General features: G+C 34.8%; 1 protein-coding gene across 4 annotated transcripts in view; it reads right to left on the bottom strand.

Annotated features, from left to right (window-relative positions):
* SCN3A (sodium voltage-gated channel alpha subunit 3) overlaps positions 1–16,257 on the bottom strand; it is a 78,497-nt gene extending 62,240 nt beyond the window's left edge. For 3 of the 4 annotated variants that reach the window (XM_045559381.1, XM_045559382.1, XM_045559383.1), the window contains exons 1-7: positions 15,994–16,257; positions 10,637–10,755; positions 8,737–8,826; positions 4,598–4,726; positions 3,829–3,920; positions 2,780–3,052; positions 2,523–2,586 (exon numbers count right to left, since the gene is read on the bottom strand). In XM_045559381.1, coding sequence (XP_045415337.1) covers positions 2,523–2,586; positions 2,780–3,052; positions 3,829–3,920; positions 4,598–4,726; positions 8,737–8,826; positions 10,637–10,755; positions 15,994–16,257 — 1,031 coding nt within the window. Of the gene's footprint in view, positions 1–2,522; positions 2,587–2,779; positions 3,053–3,828; positions 3,921–4,012; positions 4,105–4,597; positions 4,727–8,736; positions 8,827–10,636; positions 10,756–15,993 lie in introns of all 4 variants that reach the window. The other variant, XM_045559384.1, reaches the window with a different exon arrangement.
* Between the last annotated feature and the right edge of the window lie 8,648 nt (positions 16,258–24,905).

Raw genomic sequence — 24,905 nt, 5'->3', positions numbered from 1 at the left:
TAGAGAATAGGCTCTTCAGCCTAAAAAATCCCCTGCACTTTACCTTGTCAACCCCTCACCCTGAACTCCAAACACCGATCTTATCATCTCCACTGTTTTCTCTCTTCCAGAACATCATGTAGTTGGAATTATACAGTATGCAGCTTTTTGAGGTTGGCTTTTTTTTCAATTAGAAACATGCATTCACGATTCATCAATGTGTTTTTGTGGTTTCATAGCTCATTTCTTTTTATCACTGAATAATACTTCATCATATGAGTATACCAGAGTTTATTTATCCATTCACCCATTGAAGGACATCTTGGTGATTATGAATACAGCTGCTATAAACATTCACATGCAGGTTTTTGTGTGGACATAAGTTTTTAGAGTGGTTGGCTAAATACCTAGCAGCACAATTGTTGGATCATATCGTAAGACTAGGTTTATTTTGTAAGAAACTGCCAAACTGTCTTCCAAAGTGGCTGTAACATTTTGCATTTTCACCAGCAAAGAATGAGAGTGCCTGTTGTTCTGTAACCTCACCAGAAGCTGGTATTGCCTACTTTTCTTGGATTTAGTCATTTTAATAGGTGTATAGTGGTAATTCGTTGTTTTAATTTGCAATTCCCTAATGACATATGATCTTGAGCATCTTTTTATATGCTTATTAGCTATCTGTACTATATACTTTTGTGAGGTATCTGTTCATGTTTTTTGCCAGTTTTAAATTGGGTCATTTGTTTTCTTATTGTTGCGTTTTAAGAGCCCAGTCTGTGGCTTGTCTTTTCATTCTCTCATGAGTGTCTTTGTAGAGCAGAGGTTTATGATTTTAATAAAATCCAACTTATTATTTTTTTCTTTCATGGAGTATTCCATTGGTTTTGTATTAAAAACTCATCACCAAGTCCAAAGTTATGTAGATTTTATTATATGTTTTCTTAAAGAAGTTTCGCATTTTACATCTAGGCATATGATCTATTTTGAGTTAATTTTTGTGTAAGGTACAAGATCTGTATCTAGGTTCATTTCTTTGCATATGGATCTCCACTTTTTCCAGCACAATTTGTTAAAAGACTTTTCTTTCTCCATTAAATTGCATTTGCTTCTTTGTCAAAAATTAGTTGATTATATTTGTGTGGGTCTACTTTTGGGCTCTTGGTTCTGTTTCATTGATCTATATACCAATTCTTTCACCAATACCATACTGTCCAGTTACTGTAGCCTTGTAAGAAGTCTTGAATTTGGGTAGATACATTTAGAATTTTATTTGACATTTGACATTAGAGGACTATTCATTTTGCCATGTAAATTACTTGACCCATAAGAGAAACTCATTAAAGGGAAGTGATTATTATGCTTCAATAGGAATAAAGTATGCACTGTAACCAAATTGATCCAAAATTCATCTGGGCTTTTATAACCATAAAAATAAAAATAATAGTTAACATGCAATAAATTCTTATGATAAGGCATGTGCTAGTATAAATGCTTTATGTGTATTCAAAAATTAATCATCACAACAACTCTAAGAGAGAGGCAATATTACTCCCCCCATTTTTAAAGATGAGTAAATTGAGGTACAGAGATCCTAGAACGCTTTTCGAAAGTCAAAGAGTTTGCAAATGGTAGAGTTAGGGTTTGAACCCAGGCATACATGAACTCTAGAACCTATGCTCTTACCCACTACACTCACCTCACAAATGCTGGGAAAACTATTAGGAAATAATTTCCCTAAAGCTCTAGCTATATGACTAGTATACATTTTCATTAACACTTAGATTTTTATGGACACACCAGTTTCCTATATTCTAGGATGATTCAAAATTTATTTAAGTTCTATGGCCTAAGAGTCACTTACTATTGCTATCCTTTGGCTTTTAAAAAAATTCTGTCTACCTTGATTTAAATTTAACTTAAAATAATCTTGGGAAAATATGTTCAAGGTGAGAGACTAGCAGGATGGCTAAGATATTACATCTCTTATTGTAGAATGTGACTGAAAGGAACTATTAAGTATGCAGACTCAGATTTGGACATGCCTTTGGCATACATGTGCCATTGGCTTCTTTGCACACAGGGATTTATGCTATTTCAAGAATACTTAAATCTTTCAAAGCAGTTCCCCAGGTAGGCTTGCACCCTGAAGACCATGTTATATTTTGGATCTTTTCCAGTCATAACAAAACTCATCTCATTAGTAGATACCCACACCAGTAAAATTGTGCCCATCTTGTGTTCCCTTCCTGGATTTTCTAGAGTTCTGATGGGTTTACAGAAAAGACAGATTATGGACCTTTACACATTGGAGCAATAATTTAAGTACAATTTTAACGGTGAAATTCTGGGGAAAAGGTCTTCACAAAGGGATGTAGTGACTGTGAGTTTAGGACCAACAGCAATCCAGTAAGTCAGACAAGCACTTCCCAGGTAGGCAGCACCACTCTTCATTATATACATGTAAGGCTACACTTGTATATTTTTCCCTACCTACTCTTTTGCAAAGAGTTCTATATCTTAAAAAAAGAAATTGCATTTCTCACCCAGCATCTGAGCCATTTCCACAGAGTAAAGGGTCTTTTTGTCCATCCAAAACGTAAAAGTGACCTGTTAATATAAAGAACAAATTATTTTATTTCATATTAACCCTATTCACATTAGGAATAAATCAGTTTGACTATCTCAGTTATTTCCAAAGTGGATATCCATAATGCATATTTACAAAGGTGGCTTCACACCCAGTTTATAGCTGAAAACTCATTCAACACTAGGGTTAATGTAATGAGGCAATACTTCTTACTTTCATCTCCAATGTAATCCTTCCAGTTAAATGTGCTCATTGTTACATTAACAAATGTCCCGTTTGAATCCATTGTGCCATTAAAGTAGGAAGTAGTGTTGGTTTCAAAAGCAGAATCGCTTGGGGGCCATTGTAAACATTTATTCCTCAGGTTGCCCATGAACAGCTGCAGCCCAATTAGAGCAAACACGCTCAGACAGAACACAGTCAGGATCATGACGTCAGACAGCTTCTTCACCGACTGGATCAGGGCCCCCACAATGGTCTTTAAACCTGAATAGAGAGAACTATAGGTCAACAAAGGAAGAGTACCAGAAACTACGATTTCTTCTTGTCACACACATTCTCTTTCTCCTACAAACAATTATTTGGCTATTAAGACACTGAAGCTGTATGGATAGCCTGATGGTTTGGAAAATAGATGAAGGGCAGATTTTATGTATGAATGATGTGCTTTCTGAAGGTTTAATATGAAAGTTTAAATAACTAGGCAGGAAGTTTTGTTTGTGTGGTTTTACGTGCTGAATGCACATGTACTGACAAACTTGCAGTTATTTTTCATTTCACATTTTATGTTGTGTGAGGCTGTTTTCCTCCATCCATTCTTTACACTAGCCTCCAAGTAACAGTAATTTAGAGGAGAAAAGAATTTTAAGATAATAAAAATCCCATGACATGTGCATGCTGTTCAATAGCAATCTTTTCTCCTTTGTAAAAGGAGATCCATTTTTGAAATAGATCTACAGTGAATGGTAAAATCCAAGTCAGTTAGTAAAGCCATGGTAGCAAAAGAAAAAAAAAGAAACAAAGAGAGTGACAGAGAAAAATTAGTATTTTTAATAGATGTCTCATGCAATTTTCTGTTAAACTCAAAGGCTGACTTTATAAATAAGCATGTAATTTCTAAAACTTTAGAAACTGAACTGACATTGAAATATCATTTGGCACTCTTGAAATGCGGTGAGCAAGAATAATAAGCAACAAGCTATTATAAATTGATTTCAAACTCAGTAATTAAAGTCAGCCTCGGTGTTTAACCTAGCTCTCACCTGGAATGACTGAAATTGTTTTCAGTGCTCGGAGAACTCTGAATGTTCTCAACGCTGAGACATTGCCCAGGTCCACAAACTCTGTCACATATCTGTAATAGGGGAGTTCACACACAAACACAATAACACACAAGAAAAGTTGGAGATATAAGGGGCCTACTACCTTACACCAGTTTCTTCTTACCTGGAATTACAGAAATAGTTTTCAGAGCTCGCAAGACTCTGAAAGTTCGAAGGGCTGAAACATTGCCTAGGCTTACAAATTCTGTTACATACCTGCAGAATTAAATCAGAGTTACTGATAGTTTTGGCAAAGTTGATACTAAATAAGGAATCAATGCTGGGTTTGGCATATAGAGGCCCTTTGGTGTAACAAATGGAATTGCTATAGACCTCAGGGTGCTATATGCTGAAAGCTGCTTTTAAGAAATAAAATTTTGCTGCTTTATAACAATGTAATTTTCACTAGTATGAACACATTTGTTTGCAAAACTAATCAAAGTACAGTTGTTGCTATTAAATTGTGGTCAATGAATAATTTCATTTTGATGAAGAGAAAGACCAAATGAATGAAAGTAATCCCATTTCTTGTTCATTTACCAGCTACATTTACCTGCAACATACATTCTAATATGTATTTTCAAAATATATGAGGTATATAGTTAATATAACTAACAAGAAAGCTTTAAGTTTAAAATATGTCATAATCTGGTTTATGGTATGACTATTTTCATTCCTTTGAGCTTATCAAATTTTGAAAATTACTCACGCCATCACAATGACACTGAAATCCAGCCAGTTCCATGGATCACGAAGGAATGTAAAATCTTCTAAGCAAAACCCTCTTGCCAAGATTTTTATAAGTGACTCAAAGGTATAGATTCCAGTGAATGTGTACCTAGGAAAAGCACCCAAGCCAAAATTAATAATTTCATTTGTACTGTTAAAATAGATGTTTATGAGCATAGCAAATCCTATCCTTTTGTGAATTTTCCATTCACTAAGGTCTTGTTTCTTATTTCTGCTTGCCAAAGATTCTATTAGTCTAATTAATCTTATAAGCATGAGTAAAAGGTTAAACTGAAGAGAAAATATATTTTCCAAGAATCTGATTCTTTTTAACTATTTAGGTTTTAGAATGATAGTTTCATCTGTTTTATGGATAATCATAATCAGCAAGCTTGACCCTCTAGAGCAGGAGTGTCCAATAGAAATGTAATACAAGACACAAATGTAATATTCAAAATTCTAGTAGCAAATAAAAAAGTAAGAAGGATCAAGTGAATGTAATTTTTACAGTATATTTCATTTAAACTAATATATCCAAAATATGATCATTTCAACAATTAAGACTAGCCAAATTTCAAGTTTCTATAGCTACATGTGGCTAGTGGCTTCCTCATTGGACAATACAACTTTAGAGGCAACATAGCTTGGATTCATTTACTTAAATAATAAAGTATTTTATTCAAATTTCTTAATGATTAAACTCATTTTAAGGCTATTTTGCATGTCTAGTAACAAAAATATATTTCATTTTTTTTGATCCTTAAGAGTCAGGCACAGAGTTACAAGCTGCTTCTTTCTCTCTCTCCCTCCATCTCCCTCTCTCTCTCTCTCTCTCTCTCTCTCTCTCTCTGTGTGTGTGTGTGTGTGTGTGTGTGTGTGTGTGTACTGTATAGATATATGTATGTATAATCACAAGAAATATTTCAATTAACTAGCACTTTATGTGTGTTTACACAATACCAAAATTCAGGGATAAACAAAATTCTTAAATCTAACTTTGCATTAGCTACTATCTCTATGCAATTGGGCCAAATTATTTAAACCTTGATCAAATTCAAATTTTAGGCTCCAAAATAGTGTAAGACTTCTCCATTTGCTATTTAATGTAATGCATTCCTAGCCTTTTTTTGTGTGTGAGTGTTGACAATATAAGTTATTTCTGTTTCTGTTTCTTCCAAAAATATAATAGTTGAGTACTTGTTTTTCAACACTGTGTTCTTTAACAGTACAAATTAAGTTTGTCAATGTACTCACCCAAGCCATAAAGATTTGACTTACTCTTATTAAAATTCCTTACATTTTACAGACTACCTGTATTTTATATGTGAAAAATTTTAGGATTGTTATTTTTGAAATGTTTTCTATAGAAATTTCTCTTATATGAGCGAACAAAGAAATCAAGGATAATGTATGCAGAAATAGTCAAATCTAGTTTTCTTAAGTACATTTCCCTCCTTGCCCCCTCAACAATTCAGTGATTTTTGTGAGCAGTAAGTATAATTGCTATCTTTACTTATTATGAAGTAGCTGACTATGAGGAAGAGATATATTTCATAGTACCACGCTGATGTTTATGTTTTAGTTTGAATATTTGTGTAATACATATAATAACCATGATATTTCTCTTTGGAAAGACAGCTGACCTTTTACAAGGCCTAGTGACACCTCACATGTATGTTCTGTTTATCATATCAGTGGTTAGTGCCCTGTGGTTTGTGTTGAAGCAATTCTGTATCTACAGAGTTACTAGGAGTAAGATTACTTCTGTTCCTGTTTTTGGAAAGTAAGAAAATGTGTGGGGACATTTGGAATGTATGCTGAGTATTGACAGCTGTCCACAGAAGAGAGTTGTAGAGCTGTACATCTGAGACAGAGAACAGGTATTCAAAAATGCTTACTAGCAACTAGATTGGACAAGTAAGTTGGAATGAGAGGACCTTGATCTTTCTTGGCTTTGCCCCCGACCAGCCTCCTAATCAAGCTGTCAATTCTGTCTATGTCACAGGTTTTTGTTCCGGTAACTTTGATGTCTATGGAAGTGCTTTGCCTTGCATAATGCTCCCTTCACTATACAATATGGTTCTTAGGTCATTCTGTGTATGCCACATCTTTGTAGTGTTTCTGATATCAATGACTTCTGTTTTCATCTCAGAACTGAGCTATCTTTTCATTGAACTCTGATTTGTTTTTTTTTCTTTTTTGCCGGTAACCACCACTATTTTGCTTGTTTTCCTGCTGTCTTGCTCTCAAGTTACTAAAGATAATTGATCACGTGCAAAGTTTTCCAACTGAAAGATGAAAGACAAAAACTTTTGTAAAGCTAAGACTACTTTTGTAACAGGTATAATCATCTATAAGTTAATACTGTTACTTTAAAAAGAGAGACCTACATATTCAAGTGTCGTCTTTGCTTATCTTTTAATAATGTTATACAAATAAATGAAATTGATACGTGTTTAAATGCTTCAATAATTTCTGTTGGCAAAAGCACATACAGAATTGTTTTATGTAGGTATATCCATTTTGTTAACTTGAAAATCATACATAGTGATGGACAGTTCTATTAAATGGCCTGCCTCAGTATAAGAACTGGGTTCTCTACTACAATTTCCAGGGAGCATTTTCAAGCTACTGTTTAAAAACAAATTTTTTAAATATTTTAAAAAATGTGTTAAATCACTGACAAATAATGGCTTAGAATGGTACAGTCAATACTCATAGAAATCTATAAAAACAAGTAAAAAGTAGCAGTATTTGTTATACTATCTTATGTCCTTTTGTATGTTACTTTAAAAAAATAACAATAAAAAGAGCATATTAATTTTCTTTACTTAACCAAATACCTGATCATTGTATTATACTGTATATAAATAGCCTATATAACCTAAACACTTTCTATTTACTAAAAAGCATGTTTCTTTGACATAAATAACCTCATATGTTACTGACAAATAAGGAAATGTTATGATGCAGAAATTACATTAGCTCATGCACAATTTTCCCCTGCATATTGATGTTTTGAAACAATGAGGGACATTTTTTTCTCACACTTAAATAGAAAATTCCTTGCAATTAAAAAAATGACCTTAATATTAATGCAGGAATTCACAAAAGTGTCTTCTTTTAATGCAGCTAGGGGCTGGCTTAGCATCCTGAACAACTACTGAGTTTAGATCTTTCCCCCTGTGTTAAAATACTCAATGAAGCATTTTATTTTGGTGATGTCATACACATGCCCCCAGTCTCCATCTCAAGGGACAAAGGATGAGGCCCAGGATCTAAGGCTAAAAAGGACTCAATGGTTGTGATTGTAAAAGCAAATGTCATGAAAGACTTCACTGGGCAAGCATCTTTTTATTGGGCTTGCTATTGTTTCTATTAGTGTTCTGGTTACAAAGTTTCATAAGCTTTGATTGTTCTGCCCCTAATCATGTTTCCTCCTTAAACCCTGTTATTTTTTGAGCACAATTTTGCAGAAGACATTTCATTTCTTTTGTAAAACACATCTACAGTGTTTTAGCACACATATTGTATCTAAATAACCTACATATCTAAATATAACTTAGACATCCAAAATATCTGAGTTACTTAACTCAAATACTTAAATCTATTTTTCCTAAATATAATAGCATATAACCAAAATGCCTAATATAGTAATATAGTACTAAAACCTAAATCTATTTTACTAGAATATAACAATAATAGCAATGTACTAGCATAGAATAATTTTATTCATCAAATTACTTGATCATTGTATTTTTTAATTCTTTTTCTTTTCAGATAAAACCCAATTTCTGAAATCATTGTATTTTATCTAAAATGCCTAACTATGACTGAGACTTAATTTTAGGCCAAATTATCAGCAAGTATATACTAACTTAAAACCTCTCTTAAACAGATACTACAATGAATTTGTTTGAAAAAATACTTACATCATAAAAGAAAAACTCCCCCAAAGAACTTCCCTTATCTTCTTTCATATCATGGAAATAACTTTTTCTTAGAGAAGTGTTTAGCCTGACTTCAAAAAGTGGAAACTGTAAGTCAGACCATAACCATAGGAGATTGCTAGAGAATTTGAGAGTGCATTTCTCATTCCAAGAAGTTATTCCTACTTACTCTACATTCTTGGTCCAGTCTGGAGGGTTACTCAAGGTCATAAATACACAGTTGGTCAAAATAGTGCACATGATAAGCATGCTGAATAAAGTAGATTATAGTTAAGGAAAAAATGTTAGTATGTTACCATAGCCATTTACATATGATCCAATATACACAAAAACATTTATCAACATGAGTTAACTGTGAAATTAATCTTATTTGTGTTAAGACAATGGTAAAAATAATAAGAAACTTCAAAGCCTGGCATATGGTCTTGGTCCACTCTTTCTTAATTTTGTATCATATATTCACAAAACTGAATTTAATAGAAAGCAATCCCTATTAGAAGCAGATAGGAATTATTTTGCATTCTAATCAGCTGTGTGAAATTGCATTCCAAGGCAAACTCACCATTCTTTAGTAAGTTTACAGTGTAAGTGTAAAATTATACTTCAAATATAACTTAAAATCTCTGCTGTCTTACAAAAGGTTAGTGGATGCAGTATAAAAAGCCTGAGAATGTATAGCCTAGTATATTTAAAGATTACATTGATTGAGAATTCTACTGTAAATACTCTAGCATCTTGTAGGGATGTAATTATTTCTATTATAGTTTACTACATAATAAAGAGAGATGATACAACGTAATAAAGAGAGATGTGCTGATAAAGCAACATTATTTTTTAACTTGTTAATTTTCACTTTAGACTGCAGGGGAATCCAACAGGGCATCTAGCTATCCTTCTGTATCTAGTCCACGTCATACCTAAATAGACAGGCACTATTTTGAAGCTCTCCTGAGAACGAGCTATAATAATTTCTCTTGGGATGTCGACCTAGACTTCAACTGTTAGGAAGTTTATGATTATTTTGAGATAAATCTCTTATTTTAAAATGTAAATACTTTCCAACATTAAGCCATCAAATGAGAGAACTCAAATGCTCTTCAAAAGGTTATCAGTTCTATTTGCCCTGTCTCTAGGTTAGTCAGTCTTTTAGTTTATAAATATAAACCTGTTTTGAATCTGCCTATACAAAACGCCCATTCATGAACACTGCCTCATAAAATTACCTTTCTCTTTTATCATTACTTGAGAATTTTCTTGAAATCCTTATCTATTCTGTCTTTTTATATATACTTTTTGACTATCATGGTAAGTAGTTTTAAGTTCAACTTTTTTTTTTTTTTTTTTGAGACAGTCTCACTCTATTGCCCTGGGCTAGAGTGCCATGGCGTCAGCCTAGCTCACAGCAACCTCAGACTCCTGGGCTCAAGCAATCCTCCTGCCTCAGCCTCCCGAGTAGCTGGGACTACAGGCATGTGCCACCGTGCCTGGCTAATTTTTTCTATATATTTTTAGTTGTCTAGCTAATTTCTTTCTATTTTTAGTAGAGACAGGGTCTCGCTCTTGCTCAGGCTGGTCTCCAACTCCTGAGCTCAAATGATCCACCTGCCTTGGCCTCTCAGAGTGCTAGGATTACAAGCGTGAGCCACTGCTCCTGGCCTAAATTCAACTTTTTGATGTATATTAACCAATAAAGGCACAAAAGTTTGAACACTGGGTAATACAGATAGTAATACTAACCACAATAAACTATGTTTCTTTAGCAATGATTATTTATGATCTAATCGAAGTTAATAAAAGTGTAAGCGGTTTTACTCTTGTTCCTACTATATAATGTATTTCATTTACACATTCATTATCATGGCTGAGTATTTTCTTCTATTAATAGAATCAGAATAGTCATTCTATGATAATCTCATTGTAAATAGCAGAAGACCAATGAGAACAAATTAAACTAACAATGTTACCATTAATCTGAAAGAAATTTTATAAGTATTTAAAAACATGAATGTCATTTTCTTTAAAATTAACCATTAGAAATAGCATTTAGACAATTCACATAAAAAGGATATGAATGTACCAAAATCTTAATAGCAATTTTCCTAACAGGGTTTAGTGGAGTTAAAATATACAAGGCAGAGGTGGCACTGAATCGGAAAATTGCCTTCCCTTTATTCATTACTATAAAAGTCTGAAAAAGAAAATATAAGAAATAAATTAGGAAATTAGACATTCGGCTTATTTGAAGAGCTTACATACATGGAGAACTTTTTAAAAAAATTTGACTTGTTTGTTCCAACTTTTTTGTTTAAACCAGTTGATATATCATAATTATAAACATGTTAGGAGTTTCTTGCCTAAATTAACACATAGTTACAAATAAAGATACGATTTACTAGTATCTAATCCATCTCTAAGGCTCTAGCTTGCTGATACAAACTGATAATTCTACACAAAATTTTTTACCAAAGTGTAAGGTGGCTTTACAGATTCCAATTCTATTTAAAGCTCACCATCTGTCTTTAGCTTTGGTAACTTTTCGGATTATTCTGTACACATTGATGCTAAAATAATCTTTTATAAATATTTTAATTACATCAAGTCTTTTAACTCCAAGGTTCATGGTGGCTCCCTATTGTCCCTGTAGTAGTTTAAAATGTTCAAGCAGATTGAATAACCTTGTTTTCCTGGTTCTATAGGTCTGCTGAGAAGGGATCAACTTCTCAGCTCACACTGAGGAGGAACAGCTGCAGTGAATATTAGTCTGAAAGACATCATTTCAAAGGGCACTGCGTAGCCAAAATCCTGTGATCAGAAACCTATAATCAATCCCTTGGCATTAGCTATGTTGCCCAGTGATTACCTACCACGTCCCAGGATCATCTTCTGTTGTTTCCCACCAGAGTCATATGTGCTCCAGCCAATTCAATCCACTTGTCAATCCCACTCCCACCCTGCCAGACCCTCCCTCTGACTCTCAGAATGAATGGTCCAGAATCCTAGAGGAAGTCATTGAGAGGTCATTGAAGGCAAAGTCCCTCCCATTTCAGGGAAATGTCTCCATAACAGAGCTCACAATAAGGTCCCACCTACAATGACTTTCTATTATGTCAGAGGTTCTTAGTCCTGCCTGCATATTAGAGTGTCCCGGAGAGATTTTGAAATTGCTATTTAGGTCCCACCTCAGACCAACTGAATGAAAATTGCCGGGGGATGGGCACAGACTTGGGGATTTACGAAAGTTTCCTCAGGTGATTCTAATATGCAGTCAGGATTGAAAATCCTTTCTCTCTGGGAATGTTCTCATCCATCAAAGTCACCTCCTTCATCATGTCTTTCCAGATAAATCGCACAACATCCTGATTACTCCCCAATTGTTTCTTTTTACTGGTAAGTCATAGTATATTAATTTGCACTCTTTTTCATGTTGCTTGCAATTATAGTCAAGTAGCAATTTACATGTAGCATTCATTCCAGTGAGAACTAGGTTAGAAGTTGTTATAAAAACCACTGAACATAAAGGGCCTATAAGCTACTTTTCCCCCATTTTTTTCACAGTATTTAATAGCACGGTTTGCAAATAAAGATTTGTTTTAATTAAATATGGGTTTACCTTAAAGATATCATTTACCTTTAAGACATCTATATAACCACTTCCTTAATAATATGTTTTTCCCCTTTAACTATGGGCTATGTCTCATAAATTTATGTTTGCTGACAACATGCTCTGTTTGAATAGGTAGATGGAAATATTTATATTGTTAGTATAAAGGGCAGGGAAAACAAGTTCTATGTTCATTTCCCCTTTGTATTTAAGACCATGGAGCCAACCATTACTTAGCTATTTTCCATAAACTGCACTCAATAAATGTACACGATTTTAGGAAGAGGACAAGTAAACTATTCTTTGCTAGCAGTAGGATTCTCTGTAAGGGACAGTGGACCTTGGAAGACTGCCCCTGAAGCACAGAGATGGTAAAAGATTGTCTTGAATTCACAGGATTGGATCATTTACTATTACAGTCAAACAATCAAGATCATTTAGGTATTCAATGACAGTAGTAACTTGGAAAAGTTCGCCATAATTTAAGGTGCATTTACTCATGCTTTTTTGAAACAATTTCCCCGAAAAAGCAATTTTTATTTGCAACATTAGCAGAGGATTTTATTTTGAAATACCTTCAAAAACAGAGTGAACAGGCATGAATTATCCATTTGAACATGAAACCCTTTCCTCCTCCTGCAAGATTAGCCATTGTAGTACTAGTGGAATTAAAGCTGACATGCCAAGAGCATCTTCATTGAATTTATAGGGTTTGAAACAGCAGGCCTTAAGACCACAATACCAGTTTATTTCTGGAGAACAATACTTGACAAAAAGAAAACCCTGAGTTCTGAGAAATGAGGAATAAAATACTAATGTCATGTATAGTTAAAGAACTACATGATAAAAGTTGGAAATTGGGGCTCTGATGTTTTGGAAAGATGTACCTAAACTGAAAATTAATTGAGAAAATGACAGATGATTGGGGGAGGGATAAATAGTGCCAATTCTAAAGTCAGGTTTCCAAGTAATAATGTGTTTTTCCCCTTTAAGTAAGGATGATATCTTATAAATTTATTTTCATTGACAAGGTGCTTTGTTTGAATATGTAGACAGAAATAATTACATTGTCGGTATAAAGGGCAGGGAAACCAATTTCTCTGTTCATTTCTCTTTTATATTTAAGACCATGGGGCCAACCATTACTTACTTAGCCATTTTCCATAAACTGCTCTCCATAAATGGTAGATCAGATCCTGGATCTACCATTTACAGTTTGTGACCCTGGGCAAGTTACTTAACCTCTCAGGTTCACTTCCCTATTTGTAAACTGAGGCTAACAAGAATACCTGGTTCACCGAATATTAAATGAGTTAAAGCACTCAAGCAGTGTTTGACACAGCATGAGCACAACATATGTTAGCTATTATTATCACTTTCATTGTTCTTAAGCTATTACTCTGTTCAATTTACATGCCATTAAAATACATTGTGATGTTTCTCATTTGGTTAAATGTTGTATTTAAAATGTATTACTAATTAATAGCAGCAAAGAGTTACATAATGCTTTAGAGTTTTTAAATGCATTTTACCTGCATTATTTCATATATTAATAATTAACTTAGCTTCATAACATGTTTTTAAATTCCAGAACTTCTTCCATTAGCTTCTTCCATTACTCCTTCTATCCTAAGAATCACAAATTACCTATTTCTTTAATAGCAACTTAGTCTTCATCTTTATATTAATACATACTTCATAAAGGAAAGCAGCGCAGCCAACAGTTAAGAGGCCGGCTAGATGTCTCCCAAGATGGTTCATGGGTACTAGGAATAAATCAGGGTCCAAGCCTGGCTTATAGCCATGTAGGCAATAAAAACTGACTTCATCAACAACAGAGGACAATTCTCTTTCCTAGTGGCAGATTCACATTAACCAAATTTGAAAGCCTGGCATATAAAATCAGAATGTCAATCTATTTATTTGCAATGAGGTATATTACTTTTATGTAACCAGTACATTCTTTCCTTTAAGAAAATCTATGGGACAACAAATTATAATCAGAAGGCTTCTTGCTGAGTGTGGATCCCCAGCCAGCTGACTTAATCAAATGATGCAGAATGTTTCACTGTGTCTGGTAGGCAGCCCAGTATAGTCTTGCCATTGGGAGGAAAATGCTTTCAGTACTACTAAACATCTGTTTCCCTTGGAAAATACTAATGGTTGTCTCTATTAGTCTCCTCCAAGCCCCCCCCTTAATCATACCAGGTTGATCAATTCCCTTTCTTAAGGATACTTCGTTTCTGTAAGTAGCAAATACTTTTCATCATGTCAGAATAAATCATGCCTCACTCTCTCGAAGGTATCTTTGCAAATATGTACTTCAGATCAATAGTTCTCAGGGGAGAATTTTGTTTTTCAGTTTCTTGAAGGATATCTTATTGTCATCATCATGACTAAGTTTCAAAATTTCCTTTACCAATTCTATAGTAAAATATGGAAATAAATTATTGAGAAATATATGAATATACATTAAATAGCCACCTTTGATGAAACCACCTAAAATGGGAAAAAGAACTGTTTAACTGTTTTAATTTGTTTTTATGACTTTAAGTAAAACATATTAAAGCTTTCTACTCAAAGTGTGGGCCATGTACTAGTAGGATGGATATCACCTGATGGCTTCTAAGAAATGTAGTATCTCTGGCCCCATCCCAGATCTATGGAATCAGAATCTAAATTTTAATGAGATCCTCAGGTAATGGTATGTATGTGCAAGTTTGAGAAGTACTCCTTTAGAACAATAGGGTAGTTCCATGTCTGAATGGTTGTTGTTTCCTTTAGTCAATACTGATCTGATAAACGGTGCACTGCTTAAAAAATGCGATTTCTTCAGCCATTATTTTTAAAAGGGTGTGCTCTGACTAATAAAGGTGTTCAATATATTCTATGATCCATAAGCCATCAACTCGGTGATATTAATTTATCTTCAATTTCTACATTGAACGGTTTTTATGCTTGTGAACATAAAATATAAATTGTGGTTATAAGATGCCAAAATACCTAATTAGAAAGTGTGGAGTTTACTATCCATTTTTTATATTTCCTATAAAATAATACCCCGCTGGTTTGACTACAGAAATTAGCTAATTCTGACAGAATTATGCTCTTATTTTAGCTTTAGGAAGACAGTCATAATTGTTGTTTTAAATCATGTATAGATGGAGAAGAAAGCTTTTATTTTGGTCTCCTAATCTTGACTTTCTTTTCCTTAGGGTGATGTTTTAACAATATGTTGGTGTTCCAGAATCTAGCCTGTCAAAAAATAAGTAAAATTTAGAGAAGATCCTAATCATATTCCAGGTCAGCAGGGAAAAAACAAACAAACAAACACATGTATCTTTAGGTGAATGTGCTTCTCCAAATCTACTTATAGCAGGATGCTAAGTAGAAGATTATTTATTGTCCTCTAGAATACAAATTATTGCGAAGAAACCTCAGGCCAAACAAGAACTAAAAATATAAGAAGCACATCTTCCCATAATTTTTTTTGCATAGCTATTATTCTGATCATCCCATGTTTAAATAACAGATATTTCACTTTGTTGATGTCAATTTTAATTTTGACTATTTATCACAATTACCTTGAAACTGTAGAAATTGTTCATCTATTCATATTTCCTCCCTGTAGCCAACTCTTGACTGCATTTCTAATAAATGTTTCTGTTTATTATATTGTGCTTAAAAGTAAGTGGTGATAAAGAATATTATAAAATCTTTAACAGGAGAAAAATTATGTTGCAGTATTTATATAAGCCCCCGAAGTCTATTTTGAAATTAGGTGTTTAGGTAAAGACTTATTGGAAGTATAAAATCAACACTCACTTTCTTATTGATATAGTAGGGGTCCAGGTCCTCCAGAGGCTCTGACACCATCCCTGGAGGAATGTCTCCATAAATAAATGGAAGGTTCTTCCCAGCTTCCAAGTCACTGTTTGGCTTTGGTTTGTTTTCGTCATCATTGTCTTGTTCTTTTTTGGGCTTCTTGGCTTTCTCTTCTGCAGCACGTTTTTCAATAGCAGCAAGAGATTCTCTAGTAAAAAGGCGGAAGCTTTCGGGTCCCGGGGGTACCAGCAGTGCCTGTGCCATCTTTTCATCCTGCACATTTAATTGCGTTTAGCCTCTTGCATAAGAATTGCCTGCCATTAAAGAAAAAAAATGCACAAGAGTTAGGAAACCAAGTGATAGGGAATAAGAAAATCAACCAAAATGTCATTTAATGTTTTTTAGTAATTTATTAAAGCTATAAACATTAAGTTGTGCTTTTAGGGCTGCACTACAAATTTTAACTTGGAAACATCATCATTTAATGCAATTTTCAATAAGCCAACTTTATATATCTATCAAAAGTCAGTTCTGATTATTAATTAGCTCTATTTAGCCATTCCACAGTGTATAGTATGTATATTTTAAAACATCATATTGTACATGATAAATATATACAATTTTGTCAATTAAAAAAAAACTTTTTTTTTTAGACTAGTCAAGTGAAATAGTGAGAAGAGGGGAAAGTAATAGAACAAGGAGTTCAATCTGTGACTGTGAACAATCAAGTGAGGTAACTCACCACCTTGGGACCAGCCTAAAAAACTTTTAAAGGTTTGTTCTGAGACCTGCAAGCCAAAATATATTACAGCATGCTATTGGTGAGAGTAATGCCAGTAATGTTTGTCAATAAAATTGCTTAAGGACCCATTATCCCTCCCCACCTTCTCACAACTTTCTAACTCCCTAACTAAAGAAGTACTGGTGACAGTGATTATGATACATCCCTGATTCATAAAATCCCAGCATAGGAAAGGAAACTTTGCCTAACCTAACCACTGTTCTGGCTGTCAGCATCACTGACAACTGCTGTTCCAAAAAAGACCTAATCATCAGCAGTGACATGGAAGCCACTGCCTCCAGAAAAATCTATCCATCTCTGTATTTACTTTCTTTTATTAAGCCAAACTCTGTTTCCTGTTAGCTTTTCATCTTGGATCCTTCTGAGACACCTTCTGAAGCAATGGTGAATATGTTTACTTCCTCTTCCAGTCTGCTGCCCTTCAACTATTCCAAGACAATTTTAATATTCTTCCTGAATATTGGTGTAGTGATTAAAAGCATGGACTGTGGCACTAGACTCCCTCTGTTCAAAACACTGGCTCTGCCACTCATGAGCTGTGTGGTCTTTGACAATGTAGCCCCTCATTGCTTCAGTCTTTATCTGAATGGTAATATTAGATAGATCATTAAATATGAAATGTCTGATTTTGAATCAAAAGTTTAGTTTATTATATCTGAAACACGAAACAGTACAATTAGTCAAAGTATACGCCTAAACAATTTTGCCATCTTAATGGTAGCTTGTTTATGCCAGCAGCAAAGAAGCCTGGAGAGCAAGTGGCAATAAAATCATGAAAAGCATTTTCCATGGCTTGTTGAGAATTGAATATTTTTCCTTGCAAGAAGTGGTCCAAAGCCTGGAAGAAGTGGTAGTCAGTCGGTGGAATGTCTGATGAATATGGTAGATGACAGAGAGTTTCCAAGTCCAGCCTCTGTAGTTTGAGCAGTGTTGTTTGTGTGACATGTGGTCAAGCGTTGTCTTGCAAGAGCATTGGCCTGTCTCTATTGACCAATCTTGGCTGCTTAATTGCAAGCATCCTCATCATTTCATCCAACTGGTTACAGTAGACATCTGTAGTAATTGACTGACCAGGTTTCATGAAGCTGTAATGAATTATACCAGCACTGGACCACCAAACACACACCATTAGCTTTTTTTGATAAATATTCAGTTTTGGACTGTGTTTAGGTACTTCATCTTTTTTAAAAAAAATTATTATTTTTTTAATTTCAGAATATTATGAGTACAAATATTTTGATTACATGGATTGCTTTTGTACTGCTTGAGTCAAAGTTATAAGTGTGTCTATCACCCAGATAGTGTATATTGTACCCTTTAGGTATGATTTCACTCATCTCCTCCTCCCCTCTCCCACCTGCATGATTTCTGTTGAGTTTTATTGCCATCTGTGCACATGAATGCTGATCAGTTAGTTCCAATTGAATAGTGAGTATGTGTGGTGTTTGTTTTTCCATTCTTGTGATACTTCACTTAGGAGGATGATCTCTAGTTTCATCCAGATTGTTTCAAAAGGTACTAATTGGTTTTTTTAATGGCTGAGTAGTACTCCATGATATATATATACCACATTTTATTAATATACTCATGAATTGATGGGCACTTGGTTTGATTCCACATCTTTGCAATTGTGACTTGTGCAGCAATAAACATTCTAATGCAAGTGACTTTTTAAATGACTTTTTTTCCTTTGGGTAAATAGCCAGCAATGGGATTGGTAGATCAAATTGTAGGTCTGCTTTTAGTTCTTTGAGGAATCTCCATACGATTTTCCATAGAGGTTGCACTAATTTGCAGTCCCACCACAGTGTAAGTGTTCCTTTGTCTCTGCATCCATGCCAGCATCTATCGTTTTGGGACTTTTTGATAAAAGCCATTCTCACTGGGGGTAGGTGGTATCTCATTGTGGTTTTGATTTGCATTTCCCTGATGATTAAATGATGTTGAGCATTTTTTCATGTTTATTGGCTACTAGTCTATCTTCTTTTGAAAACCTTGTGTTCATGTCTTTTGCCCACTTTTTAATGGGGTTGTTTGATTTTTTTCTTGCTGATTTGCTTGAGTTCTTTGTAGACTCATATTAGCCCTTTATCAGATGTTGACCCCTGCTAAAACAGCAACCTTGCCAGCTTTTGTGGACTGAGGGCAAGCTCACCCAACACAGCCACACCCAGCTACACTCCCCTGCCTGCCTCTGCTGCGGCAGTTCCAGGGCCCAACCCACCACCTGGGACATTTAAGTGCTTCTCCTGAGAGACTAGAGCTGGTGACAGGATGCAAAAACAACATTGCAGCTTGTTCATTCTTCTAAGTGCCACCTACTGACCAGGAGGTCAATTTGCATACCCTCTACAGCATCTACTGACTCAATCCTACAGGGTATGATTGAACCTCAGCCACAAGCACCACCTACTGTCTCAGAGATTAAACTGGGTGTGCCATCACAACTCACACTGCTGAGAAGACCATAGGGCTGGGGAAAGAGAAATGATTTCAAAGACCTCCATCCTTTCTCATCGAAGAGAAGCAGGAAATCTGCTCACTCACAGAGCTCACCACTCCTACAGCCTACAAACAACTAGCAACTGAGAAAACCACTACATCAAGCATATCTATAACCAAGGCATCTGTCCAGAACCTAGATCACCACCAAAACACCCACAAGAAAAGCCAAAGGTTCTTACCCAACATATGCTACAAACACTCTCATCCAAGTGAGGTGAGGGGAAAAAGCCCTATCTAAACAAAAGAAAACCCAAAAATAAGAAGCAACAGCTGCTCCAGATGAGAAGGAATCAGCAAAAGAACTTTGGAAGTATGAAGAATCAGAGCAAAAATTCACCCCAAAAAGGGAACACCAGCTTTCTAGCAATAGAAAGCAACCAAAATCAGAATATTGAAATGACAAAAGAATCCTTATTCAATAAATGGTGCTGGGAAAATTGGACAGCCACATGCAGATGACTGAAGCAGGATCTGCACCTCTCACCACTCACAAAAATTAATTCAGGATGCATAACAGACTTAAACCTAAGGCATGAAACCATAAGAATTCTAGAAGAGGTTGGAAAACTCTTATAGATATCAGCCTGGGCAAAGAATCTATGAAGAAGACCCCAAAGGCAATCACAGCAACAACAAAAATAAATAAATGGGACCTGATTAATTTAAAAAGCTTCTGCACAGCCAAGGAAACATCAATAGAGTGAATAGGCAACATACAGAATGGGAGAAAATATTTGCATGCTATGCATTTGATAATAACCAGAATCTACAAAAAACTCAAACAAATCAGCAAGAAAAAAAATCAAACAACCCCATTAAAAAGTGGGCAAAACACATGAACAGAAGCTTTTCAAAAGAAGATAGACTAATAGCCAATAAACATATGAAAAAATTCGCAACGTGACTAACCATCAGGGAAACGCAAATCAAAACCACAATGAGATAACACCTAGCCCCAATGAGAATGGCTTTTATCAAAAAGTCCCAAAACAACAAATGTTGTCATGGATGTGTAGAGAAGGAACACTTATACACTGCTGGTGGGACTGCAAACTAATACAACCTCTATGGAAGGTAGTATGGAGATACCTCAAAGAACTAAAAGACCTACCATTTGATCCAGCAATCCCACTACTAGCTATTTACCCAAAGTAAAAAAAGACATTATATAAAAAAGATACTTGCACTCAAATGTTTATAGCAGCACAACTGACAATCGTAAAAATGTGGAAACAACCTAAGTGCTCATCAGTAATACATAAGTGGATTAATAAAATGTGGTATATGTATACCATGGAGTTTTACTCAGCCATAAAAAAAAATGGTGAACTAATACCTTTTATAACAACCTGGATGGAACTAGAGACCATCTTCCTAAAGGAAGTATCACAAGAATGGAAAACCAACACCTCATGTACTCACTATTAAAGTGGAACTAAATGATCAACACTCTTGTGTATATATGGTAGTAAAATTCAATGGAAATCAAGCAGGTGGGAGGGGGGAGTAGGGGATGGGTAACACAGTATCTAGGTGATGGACACACTTATAACTTTGACCAAAACTGTACAAAAGTAATTCACGTAACCAAAATGTTTGTAATGCCATAATATTCTGAAATAAAAAAAAGAATTCCAAATATGGATTATAAGTATGCTCAATGAAATACAAGAGAAACACAACACAAAGAAACAAAAGGAATTCAAGAAATGAATGAGAAATTCAGTAAAGAAATCAAATTATTTAAAAATATCAAATAGAACTTCTGGAAATGAAAAATTCATTCAAGGAAATATAAAAAACAGTGGAAAGTCTTAAGAATAGAATACACCAGGCAGAAGAATCTCAGAGCTTGAAGACAATACCTTTGAATTAAATGAATCAGTCAAAGATAAAGGACAGAGAAATAAGAGGAAGGAAAAAAGCCTACAAGAAATATGGGATTATGTAAAGAGGCCAAATATAAGAATTATAGGCATTCCTGAGGGTGAAGAAGAAAACACACAAGGGTTGGAAAAATCTCTTTGAGGGAATAATTGAGGATAACTTTCCTGATCTTGCTAGAAATTTAGATATCCTGGTACAAGAAGCTTAACCTCAACGAGATTCACTGTAGAGAGGCAATCACCACAACAGTCATCAGACTAGCCAAAGTTAACATGAAGGAGGAACTCCTGCGAGCACAAGGTGAAAACAGCAGGTAACTTACAAATGAAAACCCAACTGCAGACTTCTCAACTGACACCTTACAAGCCAAAAGGGATTGGGACCCCATCTTCAGTCTTCTTAAACAGAATAATAGCCAACCTAGAATTTTATATCCCGCAAAACTAAGTTTCTTGTATGAGGGAAAAATAAAGACTTTTTCAGACAAGCAAACACTGAGGGAATTTGTCAAGACCACACATGCCCTGGAGGAAATACTCAGATCTGCATTATATATCAATCAGCAAATAGAAATCCACGAATGTAAAAATCACCCAAAAGCTAAAGTTCCAAGCCCATATAAAGTAACAGCTCAAGAGGAAAAACAAAGCAATAAGGTTCTACCCAACAGTATGAACAGAAAAGCATCCTACTTATCAATTCTTTCAATAAATGTGAAGGGTTTGAATTCTCACTCACAAGACAGGCTGGCTGAATGGATAAAAAAATACAAGCCAAGTATCTGCTGTCTCCAGGAAACCCATCTCATGCACAAGGACTTATTCAGACTCAAGGTGAAGGGGTGGAAAAACATTCTATGCAAATAGAAATCAAAAGAAAGCAGGTGTAGCCATTCTCATATAACATAGATTTCAAATCAACAATAGTAAAGAAAGACAAAGATGGTCATTATATAATGGTAAAGGGAACAATTCATCAGGAAGACATAACAATCCTAAATATTTATGCACCCAGCACAGGTGCACCCAGATTCATAAAGCCTACTAGATCTAAACACAGTGAAAATCAGCAACATTGTAATTACTGGGGACTTCAACACCCCACTGATAGAACTGGACAGATCCTCCAACCAGAAAAGAAATCAGCACTTTATCTTTATCAACCCAACAACCATTGTGCCAAATGCTTGCGATTGTCAAAAAGAACCCATTTTTCATCTCACCAACAATACGCTGTAGAAATGGTTCACCTTTATGTTGTGACAGCAAAGAAAGGCAAGCTTCGAGAGGATTTCTCTTCTGACGCTCGTTTAATTCATGTGGAACTCATCTATCCAGCTTCTTTACCTTGCCCATTTGTTTCAAATGGTCCATTATTGTTGGAATAGCAAGGTCAAACCTTGATGCTAATTCACACACAGGTTGAGATGGATTTGCTTCCACTACAGCTTTCAGCTCATCATTATCCACTTCGGTCTCTGGTCACCCACACAGCTCATTTTCAAGATTAAAATCACCAGAATGGAACTTCTCAAATCATTGATGTACTGTGCTTTCATTAGCCATGTTCTTCCCAAACACTTTGCTGATATTTAGAGCTATCTGTGCTCCTTTGGTGCAATGACAGAACTTGGATTTGAAAATAATATGAATTTTTGACTTATCCATAGTTTCACAAAAATTGCCCTAAAAAATTTGAAAAGATAATGTCAAGCTAAACCATGCATTTGAAATAATGAGGATGTACCTTCATAATAAAAATAAAACAGTAAGTGTCAGAGTGAAATGTCAGAGATACCAATTGTCAAACTTAGTACTTAAGGAAATTGGATATTTCATACTTAATAACCTAATAGTAGGAGAACCAACCTCCTAGGTTATTGTAAGGAATAAATTAATTAATTATGTTAAGTATATAGAACATTTTCTGGATTTAGTAAGTACTATATTATTGTCAATGATCATAATCAAAGTATATTTAGTTCCTCTAGCCATTTTCCCTCTGTTGTGGTTTCAAGCATCCTCACAACTCAAACCACTCTTATTTAACCAAGCTCTTGATATGCTGGAATCAAAATGGACCACAGAGCTTCTGGAGTAAACCAAGAAGTTCAGAGTACCAGGGCACATTTGCATATGCCTATCACCTGGCTGGGAAATGGATAAAGGCAGACAGGTGGAAGAGCCTTGCTCAATTTCCCAGGGAAGGGAACAAAATTCTGTCTGCAGGAAATATGATAGAACTGTCAAAAATATAGGACATCAGTGCATACATTTTGAAACCTAAGTAACAGTTATTTTATTTTGCATTATACCAAAAATCACATTTAAAAAATCAAGATAGAAAAGAGAAACGACAACAACAAATTAAGATGAGCACATCAGTCATCTTGTAGAAGAATCTACAACTGTGGTACTGAAGTAATCATCAAAGTCATCTGTGACATTTTCCCCATCCCCAACACGTCCCTCCACCCCCACATTTATTCTAATCTCCATAGTAGTTTATCCCTAAATGGCCTTCTAATTCTTGGCAGTTCACTGTATGGATATACTTCAGCTTACAGACAATGAGAGGCTGTGTATCTTTTAGCAACATAAGAAAAACAATGTAGGATACTATGTGTTTTTTGAGTTTATATCTGAGTTACTAGTTTCCTGACAAAAAGTGGTTTTAGTATTAGGTGGGTCTTTTCTTTGAATTAGTATTTATGATATGACATTGTCATTATACTTGCTGCTACTATGAAGGTAAATTCCAAATAAGTTATAAAATAAACTATCAGTCCTGTCTAAAAGTTATACCATTTTGCCTACTAATTCTGAAAAAGAACCTCTGTTTTATAGTTGGACCTTTTTTTCCTCCAAGTGGTACATGAATCAGAAGATTTGAGAACAATTCTATTTTACTCAAAAATCCATTAGTCATTTATTTTGTGTCTTCTAATTTACAGCAGGCAGCACACATAAAACTAATGTTTTCAGCCATCATATGTCAAATTTTGACAGCCACATAGTCAGTCCAACTCTAGGCTGTGTGGACTAATCATGGCTTTCATACTTTTGAGTGCAGAAAGAGTTTGAGCATTTTCTGCAAGGCGTACATACCCAGAGATGCATAATCTACCTGTCTTGCATCACTTGTCATGAATTGAATGGCTATGCTTCTTCCAAGTGCTAGATGAAAATGAAACAGCATGACAAACCCATTTTAAGGAAATCCTATGAAACATGGTTAGGGAAGAAAAAAACGTTGTTTTTGTATTTGAGCGTTTTGTTGAACTGATTTTGGTTTCTTTATTATTAATAACAATGAAATGAAAACCACACTGCAATTGGAATGGGGAACCTGGGTTAGCATTGAGTCTGCCACTAACAGTATGCCTCAACCTCAATGTCATCAAAGCATCTCATCATAGAGGTGGCAACACTTCACCATAGAGAAATAGCTAATTATACTTACATTTGACTTAACTGGAGTCTCCTGGTTCCTGTTTTCAAAATAAAATTAGATTTAAAATATCTAACTTGGAAATATCTCAATAACCTTCACAGATTACTCTGATTTCTCTGAGATGACATGAAGCAAGCTGCCATTACAAAATCATGAAAATTCACTTACAAAGAAATTATCCCTTACTTTCTTGTTTACATAGCAAGGGCTAGAATAAAGAATTTGAATCTTGGTCAAAAGGAAGTAAAAAAAGTCTTTTTGCAAT

The sequence above is a fragment of the Lemur catta genome, chromosome 8, assembly GCF_020740605.2.
Source record: "Lemur catta isolate mLemCat1 chromosome 8, mLemCat1.pri, whole genome shotgun sequence".
In the NCBI taxonomy this organism is placed as follows: domain Eukaryota; kingdom Metazoa; phylum Chordata; class Mammalia; order Primates; family Lemuridae; genus Lemur; species Lemur catta.
Note: the sequence above shows the minus strand (reverse complement) of the source record. Positions and strands in the feature narration are given on the sequence as shown.